The sequence below is a fragment of the Chaetodon trifascialis genome, chromosome 18 (genome assembly GCF_039877785.1).
Source record: "Chaetodon trifascialis isolate fChaTrf1 chromosome 18, fChaTrf1.hap1, whole genome shotgun sequence".
Lineage (NCBI taxonomy): Eukaryota > Metazoa > Chordata > Actinopteri > Chaetodontiformes > Chaetodontidae > Chaetodon > Chaetodon trifascialis.
The window spans coordinates 453115-480097 of record NC_092073.1 but is presented as its reverse complement, the minus strand read 5'-3'; the positions used below and the strand labels follow the sequence as shown (position 1 = coordinate 480097).

General features: G+C 42.1%; 1 protein-coding gene across 1 annotated transcript in view; it reads left to right on the top strand.

Annotated features, from left to right (window-relative positions):
* cubn (cubilin (intrinsic factor-cobalamin receptor)) overlaps positions 1–26983 on the top strand; it is a 203514-nt gene that overhangs the window by 147901 nt on the left and 28630 nt on the right. The window contains exons 50-58 of the mRNA XM_070986347.1: positions 1381–1584; positions 7355–7504; positions 7636–7757; positions 8952–9177; positions 14515–14702; positions 24961–25117; positions 25360–25509; positions 25663–25848; positions 26838–26967. Coding sequence (XP_070842448.1) covers positions 1381–1584; positions 7355–7504; positions 7636–7757; positions 8952–9177; positions 14515–14702; positions 24961–25117; positions 25360–25509; positions 25663–25848; positions 26838–26967 — 1513 coding nt within the window. The remainder of the gene's footprint in view (positions 1–1380; positions 1585–7354; positions 7505–7635; positions 7758–8951; positions 9178–14514; positions 14703–24960; positions 25118–25359; positions 25510–25662; positions 25849–26837; positions 26968–26983) is intronic.

The following is a 26983-nucleotide window of genomic DNA, read 5'->3' as shown; positions in this document are numbered from 1 at the left end:
CACAACAAAAGTTGTCTCAGGACGCTTTCCATACAGAGCTGGTACAGACCGAGCTCTTTCTGCTGCAGTCTGAAATAAACCTGCTAAGGGTCAGTAGGTGATGCCACCACCATACACAGATGAGTATATGTAGCCAACAGAAGAACTTCCATATGACGGTGACATCACATATCAATACTTGGGCTCGTGCCTGCAGCGTCTCTGCCGTGGGGAAATACAGACAGACACACTAGAGTTTACTTGATGAGAATATGACAAAGGGTGACAAGGTGACAGAACTGATACAGAAGGAGTCAGGATTTTTACTCTTTTTCTACTGTGGTTTCAGTATAAATAAATATTGAGTTATTGATTTTTTCTGCAAATGTACCCAAGTCAAAATTAAGCACCAACGCGCGCGCGCACACACGCACACACACACGCACACACACACACACACACACACACACACACACACACACACACACACACACACACACACACACACACACAGGGGTTTTCATCACTTGTGGGGACATTACATAGACTTACATTCATTTCCTGGAGACTGACCCTAACCCTATCCCCAACTATCCCCAACTGGACTAAATGAAAAGTATGGTTGATGAATCCATTTCCACTTGATCATGAAAAACACTCTATTGCAACCAGGATAAAACAGCATTTTTATATTATAAACAATGGGAGTGGCACCAGTGTCCTATATGCACATTTTAAACTCCATGGCCAACACAATGTCCAGAGCATGGGCCTGGAGAGCAGAAGGGATTGGACCACGGGCCACAGACAGGCAGTGGAGAGGAAATGGATTCATCTACTGAAGACCATAGATCCAACTGGACTAAATGAAAAGTATGGTTGATGAATCCATTTCCACTTGATAATGAAAAACCACAAACCTAAAATGTAATGATTTAACTTGTGGGGACCTGTATTTTGTCCCCACATGTGACTGTAAGTCCCCACATGTGACTGTGTAAACAGATTTTTGTCCCCACAACGTCAGTAATACATGAGCATGCACGTACGCGCACGCGCACACACACACACACACACACACACACACACACACACACACACACACACACACACACACACACACACACTCACAAAAATAGATGAACATACAAACACTCAATATGCACCATCCCTTCATAATGGTTCAAATGTTAACTTTTTGTTGACACTTGATGAGAAAAGTGTTGATTCAACTTTATGTTCAGTAGTGGGGATGTATTTTGTGATGCTGATTAACTGTATTATGTTATCTGTTTGTAATATTCACTCAACCCCTATTGATATAGATATGGTCTTTGTGTTCTTGTTAGTGTGTCTGTGCCTCTCATTGTCTCCCTTCATTTTCATGTTGCCTTTTGGTAGAGTGTGGTGGAGTCCTGAGCAACCCAGCTGGCGGAAACTTCACTTCCCCTGGGTACCTAGTGTCCAACTACAGCAACAACCTCAACTGTGAGTGGCTGATCCACAACCCACAGCACATCAATTCCTCTATTGTAGTGCTGATAGAAGACCTGCACCTGGAGAACCACCAGACCTGTGAGTCAGACTACCTCCAGTTCCGCTTAGGTGAGTCCCACACATAGAACACTAAAAAAGTAGGATAGTATACTGCAGTGACCGCTATGTTACCCATAGTCTTCAGAGGAGGTGTTTTTGAAGTCAACAGTTTTCCACTCACCATCCTCTTGGGAGAGAAAATCTAAGTCAGAAAATCTAAGTTTGGGTTACTGTTGGGGACTATTGAGAGACTTCAAATCAGACTTTTTCAGAACAATTGATGCAGCCATCTCTAAGACATGCCATTCCATTAACATAAGAAGTGATACATACGACTGACCCAACTAACCCAACATCTCCTGAAAAATGTGCTTTGACCTCATATTTTGTTTGGAGATGTTCCGAGCCAATCCAAAGGATTGGCATTTGGGGTGATCCAGGTTTAATTTAACAAATTTGTCTCTGCTGAAATAAAGATGATTCAAGATCCAATCCTTTCTTTACTGCACTCTATGCATGAATGACAAAATTATGGTCACCCTTCAATGTCAGCAGACTAACAATCCATCATGTCAGGAAGATTGTTGTCCATTCTGATGGTCTTTACAATTTTTGGAAAGTTTATTTGTTGTCCTCACAGTATCACAGCTCTCCCTATCCATAGCTCCCACACATTGGTTTTTATTACCACTTATGGGTATATGGGATTTGATATCAGATATATAAATAATTGAAGTTCCTATCCTATATTCTACTACACCGTATTATCAAAATGAACAATTTTTGTATACATTGCTGTCAGTATTCTTAATCACAGAGGATACATAATTGGTGATACTCTGATTTTATTTAATTAAGGTGTAGCATGATATGTTGGAGATGAAGTCCCATATTTGTCAACTGTTTCATAACTGTCTCAGAATCACTCCTAACTGACCAAATCCTCCAAAGTGATGCAGTTTTGGTCCTAATTTAAGGACCAGGAAGAAAAGCATTTTATCAACTTTCTTGACTTAGGAAATCACTTCTGTGATGATGTTTAGAAGACCACCAGAGGTGTCATAGTGTGTTAGAAGTTGCCAGGAGATGGCATTCTGGCAGAGATATTCCAGGAGAGGAGAGATAGAGCGAGGAGAGAACTTTTTGACAAAAGAGTGTAGGGGAATTAACTTAATTTGATGTTGCATTTGTTAATGAAACACCGGGGCACCACCTTCCTCAGCTAAGAAGGACTGTATGGATTAACTCTTGTAATGCTGATGTAATGCTAACGAATGAACCAACAGTAGGCCAGTCTGATAATCTGAAGCGTAAACTCTAGATACAGGGATCGTTTATATCCAGCTCAAAAGGACACCGTCTGACCACGACTAGAATAAAATATCTTATTTCTTAAACAAAATTATGAGTAATGAATTATGTATCATGAATAGCAGAACAGAGGATATAGGTGATATGAAAAAACACAAACAATTGCAGAGAGAAAACTTATGGCAAAACAATGGCAGAATGAGTTTGGCGATAGTGAGAAGTGGTTTTAAGGGGAAAATGGGGATGCAAATGGAAAGTTAATTTCTTGAATAAATGGTTGAGAGAATTCAGGTAAATTAAGAGTATCTTAACCTCGCGGACCAACTCTTATTCAAACCCGCTTAATGCATGCCTACTTGTCAGCGACGTTCCTGTCAAGGCCTGCTCCGAACTGACACGAAGAGGCTTCCAGTGGTTGTCCGTGTCTCGATCTGCTGTCGTCCAGTGGGAGAACCAAACACACCAAGGTTGAGAGCCGATGTTGGACAGAGATGTTTCAGGAGCTGGAGCTCTACAGTGTCGGCAGCAGGCAAGGAATAGCTTCAGATGGTTATCTAACCCGGACCAGTGGGTCAGCAACAGCAGGTCTTTAGCTTGGTTGGTAACCGCGAAGCATGACTTTAGATTTAATAATAATAAGACTGATAGCCTCTGCGATGGCCGGTCGAAAAGTGTCTCCAAAATTATTATTACTTGACTAGAAGTTTACTAAAAAAACAAAAACAAATCATGTGGCTTAGCGCGGTGGGTAAAAATTAAAGTTTCAAGGAGAGAAAACTAGAAAAATACGTCTTCTGAAGAACGAAATCAAGCTACTCAGCGTGACTATGAGAAGCACAAAAGACTTAGAAAACGATGGAACAAAAACACAAAGACAAAAAGAAAACTAGACTAGAAGAGGACAGATGGAAAACTAAACTTAAACTAAAAAAAAAACTCAGACTGACTGTCCGCCTCATGCTGCAGACAGTATATCACTCCAGGGCGTGTCTAATCACCAATAGGCTGTTGCGCATGTGGGATGGCTTTCAGGCAAGCGATGTGATTTCACCTTATAAAGCGAGGATTAATTAATGATTCTTGCGAGGGACTCATCTGCTTCTCACTATGGTCAATCACATATATTCTCAATGATCAATTTTGAAGGACATTTCTATGGTGTAAGATCGCTGTCAAAAAGATGTGTCCATAATTAAAGTTTCATATTTGTAAAGTTAACAATTTGTGTGTCATAAAAGTTGTTTTACGCAAAATTCCGCTCTCATATACGTGAGTCTGTGAAATTGGGTTCGGGTTACGAGTGTTTTTATGAGTATGAGTCTAAAAGCTGTGAGTGCAAAGTCTTGAGAATACAACTAATTTTTCTACAACTACGAAGTCTTCACTGTGAATACGAATTCAAGTTTACGGGTATAACTCGAAAAGTGCTGAAATGATGTCACTGAGGTCACAGTCGAGTCGCAGGGGAAAGTAATCGATCGGCGATTCCTTCAACTGCGCATGCGCATGCCCCAGACGCAAACATGCAGGGCAATGCCACCATCCCTGGAGAGACTTCACTGGCAAAGCTTTCAAGTCCCACCCATTGGGCATAAGACACACGCATTTCAACCCATTCACATGTTCACATACCATATATTGTATTTCTCACACAGAGAAATTACGAGGATGACACCCACCAAGTTGCGCCACTATTTTACAAAACAGTGGAACTGGTAGAGGAAGTGGTAATGTGTCGGTCGCGGACAAAATGGCTCGTAGAGCCGCTCTTTGAAGTGAACGATCAGAGCAGTCTCCTGCCTGGGAGCCGGAGCGGGAGCCACTTTGTGGTTTTTTTTACGCACTGAGCAGGATGGGGAAGGGCGGGGGTTACACACACACACACTTGCACTAAGAAATGCTGAATTGAATAAATATTTTTATTTGTGCCAATTTATATGTCATTTATCAGATCAGACCCCCGTCCCCACCCCACCCCTCACTGCCACTGCCAAATCTCACTCTGAACTCAGTTCAGCCCTGCACAGGTAACGTCAATAATAACGTGCATAGGTATTATTTACTTCATAAAATCGAACCATTTTATACAATATACATTTCTTGAACTCACATACTTATTGCTTTAGCTTACAAGATAAAGATATTTACATGCCGATGAAGCTAGTTTAGTGCTATCATTTTTGGGATTAGAAGTGGGCCAGTGCTAATTAGTTAGCACTAAACAACTGCAAAACATATAATGTTACCCCTCAAAAAATGCACTGTACTCATAATTTTCGACCAGAGGATTAACAATCAAGCCAGATTTGGGATGAGTTAACGTGAACCAGTAACTTATTGTCTCAAATTTATAATTTCACTCTTAAATCGTGCAATAAGCAGGATGATTCATCAGGAATGTGAGGAGATGTTCTACAGCCAGACATCTTGTCTCTCTCCAAACACCTTCCCTGTAAACAGTTCAAATGGTCAATAGCTCTTGAGAGTTGGGATGTTTTACAACTCCTTTTCTCCTGAAGGAATGTCAAAGAGGGGGAAAGAGGGTCAGTTACAGATCAGTTCTGCTACAAGAGAATATGCTAAATTTTGAGACTGACTTTGTGTTAGGCACAGAAAACACCACATGATTCTCTTTCTGTCCTAACAGAGATATTGCAACCGGGGTGCTTCTGTCAGAACAGTTTCTGGAGTCAAATGAAAGATATTTCATATTAATTACAAGTAACATTTAATGTAATGTCCATAATATATAATTTTCCATCCATCCATCCATCCATCCATCCATCCATCCATCCATCCAGCCATCCATCCAGCCATCCATTTTCTATACTGCTTATCCCTTTCGGGGGTTGCGGGGGGGGGCTGGAGCCTATCCCAGCTGTCAACGGGCGAGAGGCGGGGTACACCCTGGACCGGTCTCCAGTCGATCGCAGGGCATATAATTTTCCATTTATTTTAATTAATAGTGGGCCTATAGTATTTGAGTGATATTGGTGCATATCCAAAGATTGGCTGATTACAGAAATACCTTTTACTTTGCATTTTAAAAGGGCTGCTGTTGGAAGGAGAAATGACCAGTACAAGAAAGGATTTGGCTACACCCAGTCTGAATTTTCAATATCATTGCTATGCGAACCCAGTGCAAGTTCACAACTGCACAGGGACTCGGTTAAAGGTCAGCTCACAAAGATTGAAATAAACTGGTTCATAGTATTACTTCTCACTTTTCAATTCGGAACTAAGTTCACAGTTCCAAAAAATTAACTAGTTCACATTTCTTCTTCCTGTTTTTTTTTTTCTTTTCTTTTTCTTCTTCATCTCATTGTTTGACTTTGTTTTCAGAGGCAGTGGGCACAATTTGCATAAAAAAGTGTGATTTTATTAATGGAATCTATAATGATTTGTTTATAAAAATTCAAAATAAACTTCAAACATTCATAGCTTTGTCTGAATTGCCAATTGCACACGCCACCCTGACATTGCAAGTTTTTTTTTCCCAGGAAAGCAAAATCGTTACCTGCCCTATTTTGCCTCCTCTAGTATTTGTTGCCTTTGTTGTTTGAGTTGGTTCGGTTTAGTCATGAGGAGACTGGTTAAGGAAAGAGTTTCAGGATAAGCCAATCAGAGGCAGATTAGGGTAGATCATGCATTTGCCATCTGCTATACTGGGGACCGTAATACAGTGGACGTTCATTAGCTGCAGATTTGCATTCAGTTCACCAAAAACATGACGATGTTCAATGAACATGCTCTTTTAGCGTGTTCATGCACATCGCTGCATGTGCCTACGCTGATATGATCATTTCACCAGTCAAATTATTTACCATTTTAATTTACTTATAGGCTGAAATTTATTCTTTAGCCATGTGAATGACTGTGCTCTCTTTCTGTGGTAAGCAGAAGCACGTCATACCACGACAGACACGCCCCACCCCAGATTCTGAATAAAAAGAATGCAAATGACTTAGCAGCCTTATGGTCTATGTTATATGATTGGCCTGACTGTCCATTATAACTAAACCAGTTACATCATGGCTCGTGGAGCCAGGTATTTTGGAGAGGGAACTTTTTCCTCTGACAAGTGTGACCTACAGTGCACTGTCCAGTAAGTTAACCACTATCAATAAAAGGTCAGCAACCACAAAAGTCAGAACATGTTGTAGGCAGTGATTGTCCTAAGTTCTGCTGTTCTTAATCCAATCCCTGTGCTTCCTTTCCCAATGTTGAGTGTGATGAGTGTTTTTCTGTCATAGGTTCATAGGTAATACATACTTATATAGGTTATTATTATTATTAATAATAATAATAATAATAATAATAATAATAATAATAATAATAATAATGATAGAAACGTTAAAAAACAAAAATGTTGGAAAATTTGAGAGCTTCCGTCTTCCACATTGCATGGTATGGCTATGACTATGAATGGAGTTGTCTGTCCTGTGACAGACTGACAACATGCCCAGGGTGTGCAATACACCCTACATACAAAACTTGAATTGACCAAACTTTCTACCCCCTCCCTCAGGTGACTCAGATGGGGAGCTGTTGGCCAAATTTTGTGGGCAGACCATCCCCAGAATTCCCATTGTGGTCTTTACCCCAGAGCTCTGGGTCCATTTCCAGACTGACGCTTCCTTGAGAGACCTGGGCTTCAAGGCCGAATACATGTTCTCTGGTGAGACAGACACTGACAGCTTCATTAACTTCAAGTTCCATAGGGTATATTTAAATATGAGACAAACATTTGTCCAATCTAGCACTAATTTTAATGTCACAACCCTTACATGGATCATTCTTTCTTTGCAGAATGTGGAGGCTGGCAAACAGGTGAGAGAGGGGTGTTATCCAGTCCTAACTACCCCAATATCTACCCCAGCCGTAGTCATTGTGCTTGGTTGCTAGAGGCTCCAGAGGGCCACACTATTAAAGTGAGTCAGCACCATGACCTGGTGCATTAACTTAATTTAATAAATTGAAGAAATTTACACTGTTTTACTGTCTGCAGGGTTTTAACCATCATTTATCATATTTGCTATCATCATGATCCTGTTACCTCCATATTCATACTCTTAAGGCTTGAGCATTCTTTCCTTGATACACATCCACAGACAGCTGCAGATTAGTACCATTCGACAGACATGCGGTTACAATGCGGTACAATTTAGGGTCCACGTCGGCCTGGCCAAATTTTTGACCCACACTCCATTGCGGGTAGTGTTTGGAATGTACCACAGCGTTGTTTCCCAACTGCCATAAAAATCAAGATGAAAAAATGTGCAGAAAGAAAATGGTGATCTCATTAACTCCTAGCAATTTCCCAAGGAGTTCAGTGCCATTTGGCGGTCTTTATATTCTTTCAAAGACCAATTATATGAATGTGGGTAATGCTGGATATCCTTGTACAACCTCTCTTCAAGACAAGCATCCATTTCGTTACCTGGGGCGCGCTGTTAAAAATTTGGTGTTTTACACAGATGTACACATAAGGACACTAGCAGATGACAATATTTACATCAGAAATCAGAAATCAGAAAAAGCTTTATTGCCAAGTACGGTCTTACACATTCGAGGAATTTGTTTTTGTGAAGTTGGTGCATGACACATCTACTAAAAGTTAAAGTTAAAGAAGTCTGTTTTTTTTTTCTGGAAACACAAAACAAAACAAAACAATGCACACCAACACACCGAGGCAGCCGTCCGTGGCGTCATCTTGATCATATCACACAGATCAAAGTGGACATGATGTGTAAAATATGAATTATTTGAATAAATATATGAATTGGGTTTTACCCAGGGTGATCTACCACCAGCACTGAACAATTGAAGGGTTCAACTAGCTTAAATGACATATATAGAGTGTTGGGACAAAACAAAATAATACCTATTACAAGCCTATTATATTATTATATAACCTATTATAGCCTATTATAAGTGATATAATTAAGATATATAGCATAATTGTACCATATCTATCGCAGACATCAAGAGAGACTGTCAAGCTAGTTGCCATTCAGATATGTATTCAGATATTGCTGAGGTTTATCAAACCCCTGGAAGTACTGTTCACTAGCCACCTATCCTATAAATCTGTTCTTGGTTCCCACTCCCCTGTTTTGCTGCAGCTAACCTTCAGCTCCTTCAATCTGGAGCCCCACTCTAAATGTGGCTGGGACTCTGTTACCATCTTTAATGGAGGATCCCCTGGCTCCCCTATTATTGGCCAATACTGTGGAACCACCTCCCCAGGAACCATTCAGTCAGGATCCAACAAGCTTGCTGTAGTCTTCCTGGCTGATCATAGTGTGTCCAGAGGAGGTTTTATGGCCTCCTGGTTTGCTGATTCGTCAGGTAAGTTTATACTAGCTAAATGAATATGTACACGTTCTCTACTGAACTGATATGCTTTGATAGAAGTATATACAATGGCCACACACATTCTTCAAAACATTGCCGTTGTCTGTCCTTTATCAACACATTCTCTCCACATACAACCCTGATTCCAAAAAAGGTGGGATGCTGTGTGAAACATAAAACAGAATGTGATCATTTGCTGATCCTTTTGACATATATCCAACTGAAAATATCACAATTACAACATATTTAATGTTCTGCCTCATCACCTTCATTGGTTTTGTAAATACATGCTTCGTAATTTGATGCCAGCAATAGGTTTCAAACAAGTTAGGACAGGGGCAACAGCATGGAAAGTTGTTTGGAACATTCCACAGATAAACAGGTTCATTGGTAATAAGTGACAGTACCATGATTGGGTATGACAGGGGTATCCCCAAAACGCTCAGTCATTTGCAAGCAAGGATGTGGCAAGGTTCATCACTTTGAGAAACACAAAATTGTATAAAATTGTATAAAGGATATTACTAAATGGCCTCAGTAACAGTTCATAGAATCAGCTTTTGTAGTGGCTCTAAGTCTGTGTTAGACAAACTTCCCAGGAGGGCAAATTTCATGGGAGTGTCTCTTAGCTATTTATTTGCCCCCCAGCAGCAAAAGCAATGGCATCTGCAATTGTGGAGACATAAAACATTCACAGGGTTTATCACCTTCCCAGGGAAAGTCCAGAACAAAACGAGTAGACAAAACACAAATTGCATAATTAAATTAACCAAACATGTATTTCTTATCAGAACAATAACAAAAGAAATAACTCTACATAAATCCACATACCTGCAACTTTGCAGAAATCTCATCTCGTGTGTATTTTCTCAGCGGCTGTGTAACATCATGAGTAAAATCATGCTCATGCTAGCAAAAAAAGTGTCAACAGTAAACACGTGAAAAAAAATTACTATTGGTGCTTAAAAAATAACAATGTGATGACACTATGTTACATGTTTTCTTAAATAACTTAACATTTACAACAAAAAACAGGGAAAGACCAAAGAGGATTCATTAAAAGAGGGAGTTCAGTGGAAAGTGCGACAAGTGCAGTTCATAAAATAAACCACTCGCTGTACTCCTCTTTTTAGAAGAATATGTACCCATAATATGAAACCCAATAACATTGTGTATTAAAAATTATTGTGTCTGAGACAGAGTAATAACATTTTTACTACATACATAATTTTAAAAGGACATATTGACAACATATCAATGTAAGTTAAAGAACATAGGAAACATAATAGCGGAAGCGCTAACCCATACCCTTCAGAATAAATGTCTGTCCTTTGATTTATACAAAATTCTTACAAGATATAAAATGCCCTCTTCATAATATAGTGCAACAACATCACACTACTACAACAGCGTCCCAGCTTTTTGCAATAGGTTACCGTCAGCTGCCACATCAGTGATAAATCTTCAAATCTATTTCTTCAATTTTTATGAACTGCATCATATGTCAAAGACTGTTTTTGAGTGTGGTAGATGACAGCCTCTCCCTTGTAAAAATGCTTGATGTAAAACTAAAAGTAAAGTTCCAGTACAGTACACATGAAGTTTGGAACAATCCTAGACCCTATATGGGTTAATGTGGCAGTTGCCAGCTTTGAACAGTGGCATGCCCAGCCCAAATTAAGTTTTATTGGCAATAATCAGGACCTGGTCCAGTGGAGAAGATGTACTATTTTGAATTTTGCCACCACATTCATCACTGAAATGAACTGAAACTGCAGCAATTTTTTTTATTCATTTATTACAGGGACAAACAATCTAACATTGTTTGAAACTGCAGAAATTATTTGTTTTTCTTTATCCATTTTTACAATGTAGACAATAAATTAGCAACATAGTACATGCTACAACGTATTATATTGCTGCTGTTGGATAACATTTGGTGTGTGTGTGTGTGTGTGTGTGTGTGTGTGTGTGTGTGTGTGTGTGTGTGTGTGTGTGTGTGTGAGACTAGGTATTTATCACATTGTGGGGAAAAATCTGTTTACACAGTCACATTGTGGGGACTCACCTGCCTTATGGTGACAAAATGCAGGTCCCCTTAATGTAAATCATTAAATTTTAGGATGAAGACTGAGGATAGGGTTACGAGTTAGGTAAGGTTTGGTTAGGTATAGGGTTAGGAATGGGCAAATAGTGGTTATGGTTAGGGTTAGGTTTAGATAAGGGCAAGGCTCCAGGAAATGAATGTAAGTCTATGTAATGTCCCCACAAGTGATAAAAAGATTCAAGATTCTTTTATTGTCATATACTTGTAACAATGTAACATCGTCACCACTAATGACATTTTTTGTGCTTGGTGCCAACTCAACTTCACAGTGCAAAATATTCAAGAATAAAATTTCTACATATAAAAATAAATATGAATAAAATAGAGGTAGCAGCTTTATAAAAATAGAATAGAATAGAAATAGAACAGAAAAAAATACTAGAGGTGCAAGGTGCCTGTGAATATTCTCATTCATCCAGGTCACTGTAAGCTTCAGGGCATTCAAACTGGGTGTTATCAGAACTCTCCAGCACAGCGCTGATAATGTTCCAACCAGCCAACAGGCCAGAGACAAGGAACACAAACACCTGAGGGATGCTCTCAAAACTTGTGGTTATCCCAGTTGGTCTTTTGTGAAAAGTTCAGCCGCTTCCAGAAAGAACAGGGTGACAGAGGAAGAAAAGAGAGACAGACTGCATAACATTGTCATTCCATATGTGTCTGGTGTATCAGAGAAACTCAGGCGAATCTTTAACAAACACAACATTCCGGTACATTTCAAACCTGGGAACACTCTCAGACAAAGGCTGGTGCACCCCAAAGACCGGATACCTCATACTCAGAAGAACAATCTGGTGTATGCAGTCCAGTGCAGTGAGGAATGCACAGACTTATATATTGGGGAAACAAAACAACCACTGAGCAGACGCATGGCACAACACAGAAGAGCTAACTCTTCAGGTCTAGACTCAGCTGTTTACCTGCATCTCAAGGAGGAAGCACACTCCTTTGAGGATAAAAATGTGCATATTCTGGACAGAGAAGACAGATGGTTTGAAAGAGGAGTGAGAGAAACCATCCATGTCAAGGTTGAAAAACCATCTCTGAACAGAGGGGGAGGTCTGAGACACCACCTATCTCCCACATACAATGCTGTCCTTTCATCTCTTCCAAAGAGATTCAAAAACTTAGCCTCTGAAAATAAACAACAAAGCCATTCACACATGGCTCAAGGCGCCTCCCAATGACAAGAATGGGACACTAACGAGGCAGACGACTGTCGTTGACACCCAAGGGTCGCACCCTACCCCGCCTTAATGGGGGATCGTTTGCCTCACAATAGAGTGATACTATCCTTGGTTTTGGGGGTTGGCCTCACTCAGAGGATAAATACTTGAACCTAACACCATTTCATTGGACTAGAGCTGTCCTGTCTAGTCCGGTGCGCATGAACTGATGAAGCCTGCTCGGATGAGAGGCGAAATGTCTTCCAAGACAAACTGACAAAGTCCAGTTGCGATCGATTGAATGCCCTGAAGCTTACTAGAGGTGCAAGTGTGTGTGTGTGTGTGTATGTGTGTGTGTGTGTGTGTGTGTGTGTGTGTGTGTGTGTGTGTGGCAGTTCAACTGTTTAGCAGTCTGATGGCTTGTTGATAAATACTGTCCTTGAACCTGCTGGTTTTGGTCCAGATGCTCCTGAACCGCCTGCCAGACGGCAGGAGCATGAACAGTCTGTGGTTGGGGTGGCTGGGTCAGAGAGGATCCTCTTGGCCTTCCTGCTGCAGCACTGGCTGTAGTTGTCCTGGAGGGCTGACAGCTCTGCTCTGGTGATGCGCTGGGCTGATTTTACTACCCTCTGCAGTGCTTTGTGCTCCAGGGTGGTGCAGCTGCCATACCAGGCTGTGATGTTACCAGCCAGGGTACTCTTGATGGTGCATCTGTAGAAGTTTGACAGTGTCCTAGTGTTCAGGCCAAACCTCTTTAGATACTGCAGGAAGAAGAGGCGCTGTCTCGCAGACCTTACAATCAGGTCCGTGTGAGCTGAGGTCCTCACTGATGTTGATCCCCAGGAATCTGAAGCTGCTGACTGTCTCCACTGCTACTCCCTCGATGTGGATTGGGGCGTGTTCTCCTCCCTGAAGCCTCCCGTAGTCCACAATCATCTTTTGCTGACGTTGAGCAGGAGGTTGCTGTCACTGCACCATGACGTCAGTGCTCTCACCTCCTCTTTGTAGGCTGACTCATCGCCATCTGTGATGCAGCCGATGATGGTGGTATCGTCAGCAAATTTAATGATGGTGTTGGAGCTGTGCTTGGAAGTACAGTCATGGGTATAGAGGGAGAAAAGCAAAGGGCTAAGGACACACCCCTGGGGCACCCCAGTGTTCAGAGTCAGTGTGGAGGAGATGTTGCTGATCTGCGCCATCTGTGGTCTGTTCGTCAGGAATTCCAGGATCCAGCTGCACAGGGGGGAGCTGATGTTCAGGGCCCTGAGCTTCATGATGAGTTTTGATGGGACGATGCAGTTAAAAGCAGAGCTGAAGTCGATGAACAGCATTCGCACATATGCGTTCCTCTGGTCCAGGTGAGAGAGGGCAGTGTGGAGTGCATCTGTGGACCTGTTAGGCCTGTAGGCAAACTGCAAAGGGTCGTGTGTGGAGGGCAGGGAGGCTGAGATGTGAGCCTTAACTGACCTTTCAAAGCACTTTATGGTGGTGGAGGTGAGTGCTATAGGCCGAAAGTTTAAGCAGCTCACATTAGACTTTTTAGGTACTGGGATGATTGTGGTTTTCTTGAAGCATGTGGGGACTACAGACTGGAGCAGGGAAAGGTTGAAAATGTCTGTAAAGACATCTGCCATTTCGTGTGCACACACTTTGAGGGCGCAGCCTGGGATGTTGTCCGGTCCAGGGGCTTTGTGCACACTCACCCTTTTAAAGCTTTTACACACATCAACCCGGGATAGCTGGAAAGGGCAGTTCTCTTGTTCCAGCAACACCTCCTGCTTGCTGTTGTCCTCAAAACGGGCATAGAAGGAGTTCAGCTCCTCGGGGAGAGAAGCAGACACTTCCCCCATGCTGCAGCTCTTTCCCCAACGCGCGTGTGTGTGTGTGTGTGTGTGCACCTATACAAACTCTACTCTGAAAATAGTGCTCTCTCTACTTTTAGGGGATTTTCAACACCTCAGGATGAGGTGGATTAGTGTTCTCAATCTTTCTTTCATATTACTTGTGTGATCATTTTATATATGCACTTTGCAGTCACATATTTTTATTCTCGGCCAGGATGTGGAGGGGTGATCCATGCTGATACAGGAACAATCGAGTCTCCAAATTATCCTCAAAACTTCCCAGCTAATGTGGAGTGTTCCTGGCAGATCATTGCCCATGAGGGAAACCACCTGGAGATGAGCTTCAACAGTGAATTCCAGATTCCAGACATCACTGGGAGCTGCCAGAGCAGCTATATCAAGGTACCAGTACTAAACTACAGCAGACACATGTGCAAATACTCTGTTAGTTCAGGGGCTAGTGAGACAAGAAATACAGACTGAAGTTTCTTTATGATGGTATCACCAACTGGTTAATAGAGAAACTACTGTTGCTGGTACTGTGCCTGCACCTAAGCCAACATTATCTTAAATTATTAATGTGCTAGCTTGCCTTGTTCAGCTTTCTTTGAATACCATTATGTTCAAAGATCTCAGCACAATTACTTTGGGTCAGTTTAGCATAAATGTAGTAGAACAGAGTGATGGCCAGACTAGGAAAATAAAACACAGTTTAGAATTAAACTAAACCTTTCCTTCAAGAATGTTTAACATTTTGGAACTGGTAGTCTGAGGAACTCAATAGGTACTCAATAGGTAGTGAATTAAAAATTCTTTACTAGTGCATGGCTACTAATTTAAAATGCAGGTAAGCACACACCTACATGTTTCAACGAGTAAGGCATTCTTCAGGACAAATACAAGAGATTGTCACCTGCGGGCTTCTTTATCTACAGGTTGGCTGAAGTCACATGATAGGCCTTCTCCAGGAGAGGAAATCACAGGTGAAAACAAGTACAATCACAATATTCGTAACATTTCAATATCTAAGTTCTCTGTACAATAAGCTAATATATTCAGCAGAAAAGAATCAGAAATAGTAAACTAAAGCTACACAGTAGCAACAAAACATACACAGCATTGTTGGTACAAAAGGCAAAACCGTAAATAATTATTTCTAAATAAAGTGCAGTTATAGAAACAGAGAGAAATCAAGTTGCCCATTCAAACCTGGGTGTTGCGTAGCTTTCAGTGTGTATATCCAAAATGATGTCTCCACCCCTCATGAAGTTTTCTATAGAGTTTATGCCTGAGACCTGTAATGTATTGTAAATGCCATGGTCAGCTTCTTCCTAATGTCGAGCCATGGGGAAGCATATAGGCAGAAGGGATTGTTGGGCTCTTACACAAAAGAAAATCATGGTCTTTCTGTGAACTCCACTCTTCTTTCTTTGCCTGTAAGAGCATTTCTGTAAGTTCAGTCTTTCTTCTATTGGGTTAGACAATAAGGGCTATGGTTTTCCAGCTGTCACCTGGCCTCTGTGATGTACTGGTCTCTGCCCCACATTACTACTGCTCCTCCTGTTTTAGCTCTTTTAATCATGATGTCTTCATTAGTTGACAGCAATTTTAATGCCTCTGTTTCCTCTTCTGATATATTTGCCAAGTCGTATAGAATTTTTCTGCAGAGCTTCCCCACTTGAAAGGAATGGTACAGACCATAGAGTTTAACTGGATTTTACTCATGCAGTTCTCCCAAATAACCACAACTTTTCCTCTTCTCTTTACTCCTTTAATTTCAGTATTTAACTGAGAGTTGGCTTACAGAGCAGGGCAAACCAAGCAAGGTAAAAAACCTTAAACAAAGCACAGAAAATGTAGACATCGTAAATAAAGGGGTATTCATGAAATAAACAATCAGGCTCTCCTTGTCAATACTGGAAATAATTCAAACAATGTTAGCTTTTTAACTTAAATGTTTTTGAACACCTTATGCAGTCATAATATTAAATTAAACATCCTCATCCTCATCATCCACCGCTTATCTGGAAGTCGGGTCGCGGGGGCAACAGCTCCAGCAGGGGACCCCAAACTTCCCTTTCCCGGGCGACATTAACCAGCTCTGACTGGGGGATCCTGAGGCGTTCCCAGGCCAGTGTGGAGATATAATCTCTCCACCTAGTCCTGGGTCTTCCCTGTGGTCTCCTCCCAGCTGGACATGCCTGGACCGGCACCCAGGGGGCATCCTTACCAGATGCCCAAACCACCTCAAATGGCTCCTTTCAACACGAAGGAGCAGTGGCTCTACTCCGAGTTCCTCACAGATGAATGAGCTTCTCACCCTATCTCTAAGGGAGAGGCCAGCCACCCTCCCGAGGAAACCCATTTCGACTGCTTGTATCCGCGATCTAGTTCTTTCAGTCATGATCCAGCCCTCATGACCGTAGGTGAGAGTCGGAACAAAGATTGACTGGTAGATCAAGAGCTTTGCCTTCTGGCTCAGTTCTCTTTTCGTCACAATGGTGCGGTAGAGTGAATGTATTACTGCCCCCGCTGCTCCGATTCTCAGACCAATCTCACATTCCAGACCCCAAGGTACTTAAACTCCTTCACTTGGGGCAAGGATTCATTCCCTACCCAGAGTAGGCAATCCATCAGTTTCCTGCTGAGAAACATGGCCTCAGATTTAGATGTGCTGATCGTCATCCCCGCTGCTTTGCACTTGGCAGCGAACCGATTCAGTGAGTGCCAGAGGCTACAGAACGATGATGCCAGCAGGACCACATCATCTGCAAAAAGCAGACCCTCAGCACACCGAACTGCAGACCCTCCTCCCCTCGACTATGCCTTGATATCTTGTCCATGAATATCATGAACAGGATTAGTGACAAGGCACAGCCCTGATGGAGGCCAACCCCCAACTGAAACAAGTCCGACTTACTGCCGAGTACCCAAACACAGCTCTTGCTTTGGGCATATAAAGATTGGATGGCCCTGAGTAATGACCCCCTCATCCCATATGCTCGCAGCACCTCCCACAATATCTCCCAGGGGACCCGGTCATATGCTTTCTCCAAATCCACAAAACACATGTAGATGTAGGCCCCCTCCAGGATCCTTGCGAGAGTAAAGAGCTGGTCCGTTGTTCCACGGCCAGGACATAATCCGCATTGTTCCTCTTCAATCTGAGATTCAACTATTGGCCAAACCCTCCTTTCCAACACCCTGGAGTAGACTTTACCAGGGAGACTGAGTAGTGTGATACCCCTATAATTGGCACACACTCTCACACCCTTTTTTAAACAAGGGGCCCACCACCCCAATTTGCCACTCCCGAGGCACTGTCCCAGACTTCCACACAATGTTGAAGAGACGTGTCATCCAAGACAGCCCCGCAACACCCAGAGCCTTCAGCATTTCTGGGCAGATCTCATCAATGCCCGGGGCTTTGCCACTGCGGAGTTGTCTGACTACCTCAGTGACCTCCACCAGGGTAATTGACGATGATCCCCCATCAGCTTCCAGCTCTGTCTCTATAATAGAGGGCGTATCGGTCTGATGCAGGAGTTCCTCAAAGTGCCCGACTACCTCCTCCGTAGAGGTCAACAGTGTCCCATCCTTACTGTTCACAGCTTGGATGGCCCCCCCAAGACCTTTAGAGCACAGCTCTCTGCCGCAGCTTCAGCAATGGGAGCTTTGAACATCGCCCACTCAGGTTCGATGCCCCCAACCTCCACAGGGATACCAGAAAAGCTCCGCCGGAGGTATGAGTTGAAGCTCTCTCGGACAGGGGCCTCCTCCAGACATTCTTAGTTCACCCACGCCACACGCTTGGGTTTACCAGGTCTATCTAAAGTTTTCCCCCACCATCAGACCCAACTCACCACCAGATGGTGATCAGCTGTCAGCTCTGCCCCTCTCTTCACCCGGGTGTCCAAAACATGCGGCCTCAGGTCAGATGATATGATAACAAAATCAATCATTGACCTTCAACCTAGGGTGTTCTGGTACCATGTACACTTCTGAGCATCCTTATGTTCGAACATGGTGTTCATTATGGACAATCCATGACTAGTACAATAACAAACACCCGCTCAGGTTCAGATCAGGGGGGCCATTCCTCCCAGTCACACTTCTCCAGGTGGTCGTTGCCCACATGTGCGTTGAAGTCCCCCAGAAGGACTATGGAGTCCCCTACTGGAGCCCCATGCAGGACTCCACTCAGGGTCTCCAAGAAGGCTGAATACTCTGAACTGCTGTTCGGTGCGTATGCACAAACAACAGTCAGAGTTTTCCCCCCCATGACCTGAATATTTTTAATTAATGAACAGTTTTAAAGAGTCCTTCATATTTTTCTGAAAATCAGCATGAATTTAGCTTTTATCCTTCATTCATTCATTATCATAATTATCATTATAATAATTATTATTTTAGCTGTACCCTCAAACACAAACATGTACCACCTTGTGATTAATATTGCTACTTTTTTTTCCCACACCATTCTAAGCAAATGAAATCATGGCATCCTCTTTAACTGAAAATATTTTAACGAAATCATACACAGATTACGAACTTCAGCATTACACATTACGCTAATAAACTATAAACTTCAATGGCTTGTGTCGCTTCCTACAGTGACCGTGATTTATTGAATCTGAAAAACAAAATGTCTGACATCTCACCAGTTGCTTCTCTGGATCAGGTCTGCACCGTTTGCTGCATCTTTTGGCTCCACTGCATTCCTGTCGCTTTGGACTTGAGTCTTAACTCTCTCAGGATTCCTCCATGTGCGCCTCACGCTATCTCCTGACTCCATCTGTTTATGGATGCGCATTCAGGTGAATGCACTGTCCCTCTAATCAGCTTTGGACAACATCATATATCAACCGAACAATATTGAGCCAGAGCTAATACTGTCCTTGGATGCACAAAAAGCGTTCGACAGGATGGAATATAACTACCTCTTCACCGCGCTAGAGGAGTTTGGCTTTGGTCCTACTTTCTGCTCATGGATTAAAATTCTTTATATGGCACCTTGAGCCTCTGTAAGAACAAACAAGATAATATAGGACTATTTCCCTCTCTCCCTCCCTATTTCCCTCTCTCCCTCCCTATTTCCCTCTCTCCCTCCCTTGGGACAAGACAAGGGTGTCCCTTGAGCCCCCAGATATTTGATATTGCTACTGAGCCCTTGGCAATAATGTTAAGGAAGTCTGTCAATCTCGTTGGAGTGCATAGGGCAGGACATTCACATAAAGTATCACTTATGCATATGACCTTATCCTCTTTCTCTCAGACACATGTACTACTATACCACTTGCTCTTGAGCTCATCACTAAGTTCGGGCAAATTTCAGGATATAAGTTATTTTTCATCATTATTATTTCTTCATTTATTTATTTATTTTCTTTCCGTCTTCTTTGGGGTATCGTGTATTACTGTGTATAATGTGAAAAATCAATAAAAATATTTGAATAATAATAATAATAATTAGCTTTGGACTTGCTACAGCTGGGCTTCTGACAGCTGTCAATCACGTTCCTCCAGGCTTCCAGGATAGACTTGTATATATTAAAGATATTTTCTAAGTAATATTTTTTTTAATTTATTGTTCTTATTTTCCAAGTTGACTTTACAATATTACAATCCTTTTTCTCTTAGATGTAAAGAGTTTGTAAGTGTGATTGAATATCACAGCTGGGCTTGAATTGTGATTTAGTTGTGTCCTGATCAGCACAGGAGTTAGAGGTGGTTTGAGTGGGATTGGTATGGTAGAAAACTTTCAGCTGGGTTACAAGAGAATTTATACGACCAGTGTGTAGAATACAGGTATATTTATTTAAGTGAGGGCAAATGTAAGACCCTAATACCAAAATAACAGTAACAACAGTAACAACAACCAAAATATTGGGGTTTGTGAGGTTGGTGGACTAACTGTTTAAGTTGCTAATATACAGTGTGATGGCTCGTGGCAGGAATGATTTCCTGAAGCGATCCTTGTGAAGCGTTAGATGATGTTAATTATGTTTCATTAATGTTTAATATTATATACCACAGAGAAATACTGTATTGCCTGCCATGAAATACTATGGACACAGATCATGTATGCACTATTTGAGTATGCTTATCTGCCTTCAGTCACTACAATCCAAGCACGCCTGAATATCAGTAACTCCATTGCTTCACTGTTGCACTGCTTTGATGTCCTCAGCTACCTGTGCGCAGGAATCAGGTGGATCATGTCGTGGTTAGAGTAACCCAGTGCAGCATGATAGGCACTGTTGACTGAAGTGTAACATCCATCCATCCATCCATCCATTTTCTATGCCGCTTATCCCTTTCGGGGTCGCGGGGGGGCTGGAGCCTATCTCGGCTGTCACCGGGCGGGAGGCGGGGTACACCCTAGACCGGTCCCCAGTCGATCGCAGGGCAACATACAGAGACAAACAACCATTCACACTCACACTCACACCTAGGGGCAATTTAGAGTCACCAATCAACCTAATGAGCATGTTTTTGGTCTGTGGGAGGAAGCCGGAGTACCCGGGGAGAACCCACGCATGCACAGGAAGAACATGCGAACTTCACACAGAAAGGCCCGACCCGGGAATCGAACCTGCGACCTTCTTGCTGTGAGGCACGCGCACTGCTGCGCCACCGTGCAGCCTGAAGTATAACAATGATAAAAAATATTCTATATTTCATAAACTGTATTTGGGAAGTTCATGGCTGAGATTACCCAACAATATGCCAAAACTGGCTACAGCAGCACAAATGGTAGCAGACATTCTCTGTTTGGAAGATATTTGGGTTGGTTACACAGCTAATTTATTTCGGTCAGTTAAAACAAACTCTGGCCCATGCCCAAGCTATTGTTGACTTTCCTGTTTCCTGTATCTGAACTCAGCTTGTGGTTTTTGGGTATGTGCAAAAGGTTGTTATTTGTCCTTTTGTTATGAAGCAATGGGCAAGACCAACATACAGTGCTCTGAAAAAGTATTTGCCCCCTTCCTGATTTCTTACTATTTTGAATATTTGTCACACTTAAATGTTTCAGATCATCACACAAATTTTAATATTAGACAAACATAACCTGAGTAAATACAAAATGCAGTTTTTAAATAATATCCAAACCTATATGACCCTATGTGAAAAAGGAATTGCCCCCCTTGTTAAATCATGAGTCAGCCACATTTTTTGGAAAGCTGAGTTCAATTTCACTGACCACACCCAGGACTGATTACTGCCAGACCTGTTCAATTAAGAAATCACTTAAATAGAACCTGTCTGAGAAAGTGAAGTACAATGTGAGATCTCGAACAGAAACACATCATGCTGCAATCTAAAGAAATTCAAGAACAAATGAGAAACAAAGTAATTGAAATCTATCAGTCTGGAAAGGGTTACAAAGCTATTTCTAAGGCTTTAAGACTCCAGCGGACCACGGTCAGAGCCATTATCCACAAATGGAGAAAACTGGGAACAGTGGTAAACCTTCCCAGGACTGGTCGGCCTACCAAAATTACTCCAAGAGCGTAACTCATCCAGGAGGTCACAGAAGAACCCATAACAACATCTAAAGAACTGCAGGCCTCACTTGCCTCTGTTAAGGTCAGTGTTCATGATTCAACAATAAGAAAGAGACTGGGCAAAAATGGCATCCATGGGAGAGTTCTGACACATTTAAGTGTGACAAATATGCAAAAAAAAAAAAAAAATCTAGAAGCGTGCTAATACTTTTTCATAGCTCTGTATTTTCTTGAGTGTCAATGATCTTCACTGTCAGCCTCCAAGTAAGGTGGTATAGCCACATGGCAATTTCCCCCATAGTACCTGCACCATGAAAGACACAATAACATCAACAATGCATTTTTGAGTTTTTCAGTTTAACTTGTCTGCTTCTCATCCAGTAAGTTTGTGAATTCTCTCTCTCTCTCTCTCTCTCTCTCTCTCTCTCTCTCTCTCTCTCTCTAACCCAACCGGTCCAGGCAGGTTCTGCTTGAGGTTTCTGCTGGTTTGTCCTCACCACCAAATGTTTGCTCATGAGGGAATTGTTGGGTATCTGTAGATAAAGAGTATGGTCTGTACCAGTTCTATACGGAAAGTGTCCAGAGACAAATTCTGTTGTGATTTGGTGCAATATAAATAAAATTGAATTAATAGTGAGTCCAGAGTTTCCAGCAGTTGAATGTTTGAAAGCATGAATGACATAAATTTCAAGGTGGTGCTGTGTATGGTTCCCTCAGTGTATAAAGTCCGTATTGTTTTGTTTGGAGACTGACTATATCGAACATCAAGGGAACAACTCCACTGGATCTATTTCCCACTTTTCTAGCGCTGCACCTGGCTGGCTTGTGACTGGTCAGAGCAGATCACGACACAGAACTTTCCAGCAAAACAAATGGCGGAGGTATCGTTTTTTTCATACTGACAGTGGCTGGTGTAATGATGGTGTCAGTAGTCTTTTAACACTGCTCTCCTGACTGGAATAATTTTTCATAAACTGTAAACCTTTCTACTCTACTTTGACCTGAAACCTGGCTGGACAAAACTGTCCCAGATATCAAGGTGGCCCTTGACAACCTTACCATTTTCCTGGCAGACTGCGGCTCTGGTGCTTATCATGGGGGATTTGAGCAGTTGCAGATTCAATAACGTCCTGCCTTCATTGCAACAATATGTGGACATCCCGACAGGGATCCCGACAATCCGAGTAAATATCCAAACTCTAAACCTTGGATTACTGAACATATCATGCAGAGCCTCAGAGAAAAACAGAAAGCTTTTCAATGGCAGGACTGGAAACAAAATCATAACTTGCCAAATCAAAAATGAAACCTGTAGAGCCAAACCCAGGTATAAAGAAAAACTGGAACTGGAATTCAGCACAAGACAAGCTTTTCAGAAAGTTAAAACACTCATTGGCCATGATCCACAATCCAAGTTAGATGCAATAACTGACCCTACCTCTTTTGCTGAAAACCTGAACAATTTTTACACCCGCTTTGACACGTTGGCTGCTCAGAGGAATGCAAGGTGTTATCATCCCTGAGTCCTGGGAACAGACCTGGTTCGCTTTATTGGGGAGGATGTATGCCTGCAGCTGAAAGGAAAAGGCTCCAGGGCCAGATGGTATCCAGGCACAAGTGCTGAAGAAGTGTGCATTGTACACTTTCTCTTCTGGGAGTCCTACAGGACTGCCTCAGTGCCCACCATATGAAAAACATCCACTACCATACCGATACCCAAGAAACCCCACCCATCAGAACCAAACCACTACCACCCAGTTGCACTCACCTCAACAACTGTCAAACCACTCTTGCACCCAAACCAGTTCACCTATAAGGCCAAAAGGGTTACTGAGGATGCAGTAGCATGTCTTCTCCATCCCCTCCTACAACACCTTGAATCATCTGGTAACTTTGCCAGACTTCTCCTCATTGACTTCAGCTCAGCTTTCAGTGCCATTCAGCGCCACCAGATGATCAAGAAACTCCATCACCTGAATGTTCCACCATTTCTCATCCACTGGGTACACAGTCCTCATCCTCATCTTCATCACTAACACTGTAACTTCTTTAAACAGCCTAGTTGGGGTAGGGTCTAAAATACAGGTTGATGATTTTGATGAAGAAATTGTTGAAATTAATTGGTGGAGGTTAACAGGGGAAAATGCTACAGGTTTCTGTGTTTGAAGATAAATCAGTACCTGTTGAGGGCAGGAGGTGATGAATTCTGTCTCTAATAGTGATTAAGAGTAATAGGCTGCTGTAGCACTGCAGAGGGCTTTCCTGTATATCTTAGTACTGTCTTCTCAGGTGAAACAAAATTCTGCTGAATTGGTGGAATGCCTTTTACTTTCAACTTTTCATGGTTTGTTTTAATTTGCAGTCTTGGAGGGTATACCATGGAGCTAACTTAATCTGTTTTATTATCTTCCTTTTTAGAGGGGCAATAGAGTCAACTGTCATACACAATGAACCTGTTGCATCGACCAGATGATCAGTTTGGAGGGACTAAAGTTAGCATTGGAGTACTCTGTTGTATTAAAGTTTGTCCAGTTTCTTCAGTGATTTTACATATTGTGCACATGATGTTTGGATATTTTAGTTTTAAAATGTCAGATACTGTATTTGTAGTTTGGATTAGAAAATGTGCAAAATATGCTAAAATGCTTAATTAGGTGTTAATTAGGCTTAATTAGGCGCTTAGAGTAGGTATCTTTAAAACAATGTTCCATTTGACATCAGTTCCTGAGTTAGTGTGCATTTTGGGTGGCACGGTGGGACAAGTGGTAACACTGTCCCCTCACAACTAGAAGGTCCCAGTTCGATTCCCGCTGTGGGCACTGGGGGCATGTCCTCCACCATGCCTTCGGTGTCTGCTGCTCAAGGAAAGGGGCCTATCTGTGTGGAGTTTGCATGTTCTCCCCATGTTCACCTGGGGTATCCTCCATACAAAAAAATACCCCCACTAAAAACATGCAAGAAGATCACCACCTTACCAATGGTTATGGAAGGAAACTGGGTCCCCGGGCGCGGTTTGCCGGGGAGGAACGACATTCCAGGATGGGTTAAAAGTGGAGAAAGAATTTCACTTGCGTGGTGTGTGCAGTTCCCTGTAACTCTCTGTGGGCTGTGACAAATAAAGGGATTTCTTCTTCTTCTTCTTCTTCCTGCAGGTATGGTCAGGTCAGACCCAAAATACTGAGGCTCTGCTGTCAACAGCCTGTGGCTCGGTGGCCCCAGGACCTATCGTTGCTCCACGTAACATCATTACAAGTCGATTCCAGGGCACTGGAGCCTCAGGAAGAGGTTTCTCAGCCTCCTTCAGTTCCAGTAAGAACAAGGCAGCCAAGACAGCTTCATATCACAGTGTTTCTAAGACTATTTTGAGTGACTGTAACTGTGTTGTCTGAAACATAGTTACCCTGAATGTAAGGTACCTGTGTTTGTTCATAATTAATATTTTTTACATGGCAGTGCAGAAGATATATACCTAGTAAAGGTCACTTTTTTGACTAGAAACTTGGCTCGTCTTAACAAAATCCAAAGAAAATCTCAAGTCTTTTGTTCATTAGGGTGTGGCGCAAACTTCACAGCTCGAAGTGGCCATGTGGTTTCTCCAAATTATCCAGCCAACTACCCTGACCACTCCAACTGCAACTACACCATAGATGCCGGAGCACAGACTGTGGTTATTGTCACCTTCCAGATCTTTCAAATAGAAGGCAAGTGTTAGAATTGGCAATGTATGAACAAATAATCTTGGTATGATCAAAGATTGGCATGTCTTCCTTTTGGAAGTAAATGTATTGCACTCTTGTTTGATAACCAAAAATGAGTTATTTATTGACTATGTGGCTGGTTTGTCTGTTGTCTAGCACACTCCACCTGTCTGTATGATGGGCTGAAGATATACAGCCTAGCTACTAGCGGCCCTGCTATTGCTACTCTCTGTGGTACCAGCATTCCAGGGCCCTTCTCCGCCTTTGGCCCCATGTTATTCCACTTCTATTCTGACTCTATGACCACTGACAATGGCTTCATGGCAGAATACAGAACTATTCGTAAGTAAAGCATAGAAATAATTCATATAGTTTAATGAGCAATAGTAAGTAATCAACAGCTGCATTAAACAAAACAAGTTAAGAATGTAAGGACTTGGAAGTCACTGACTACTACATCTGTAGCAAATTGTCCATGAAATGGTGAATATATTTTTATTTTACTCTACACTAATGTTTGTTTGTTTGTTTGTTTGTTTGTTTGTTTAAAAAGACCTCATAGATATCAGGGAATGACAATTTGTCAATGGAAAGTGAAATCTAGAACAATAGACAATAGAAAAATGTAATTATGAATGCTTGAATTAAATGTTTAAATTGAACTTGTAAACAAAAGGGAATTCTTAGGACTGGAGACGCACAAACATAGTTTATTCCTCCCTACTTTTTACATAACATTTGGCATTTCAATCTATATGTAAAACAGGAGATGTGGCCTAAAGGATGAAGCAGTGTAGCAGTTTTGAGAAATGACATAACTTATGTACACCAGGGGGAGTCTGACAGCTAATGAGCACAGTTTAATCAGGTGCCTGTGCAGTGCACTGCCTACATGTCAGTGTGATAGCATGATAGAAGTAATCTCATGTTTGTGTTCCTCGCCAATTGCACCACAAAGTTTGTGTCATCAGCAGACAAGCTGAATTTCTGGTTCACTTGGAATTTTACAACTGGAGCTAGCCCTAAGTATGATCCTACTACATGGCACAGGAAGTTGCAGCCACACCATATAGTGAGGTTAAGGCCAGGGGTAAACCATTGCACTTCTTATGATTTTTTTTGTTCAACACAAGTCACTTTGACAAAGTTAGGGGCATTGACACACTATTGTCTATTCGTAGACATGCCAATATTGGTAAACTGTACATGCAATCATAATATGTGTGTGTGTGTGTGTGTGTGTGTGTGTGTCTGTGTCTGTCTGTCTGTCTGTCTGTCTGTCTGTCTGTCTGTCTGTCTGTCTGTCTGTCTGTCTGTCTGTCTGTCTAAAGCATGTGGTGGTTTCTTCAACAGCACTATAGGTACAGTGAGCAGCCCTGCACTCTTGATGACCAACTACCACCACAACATCAACTGTACTTATCATATCATGGTCCAAGCAGACAGAGTGGTGGATTTTAAGTAAGAGTGCACTAAC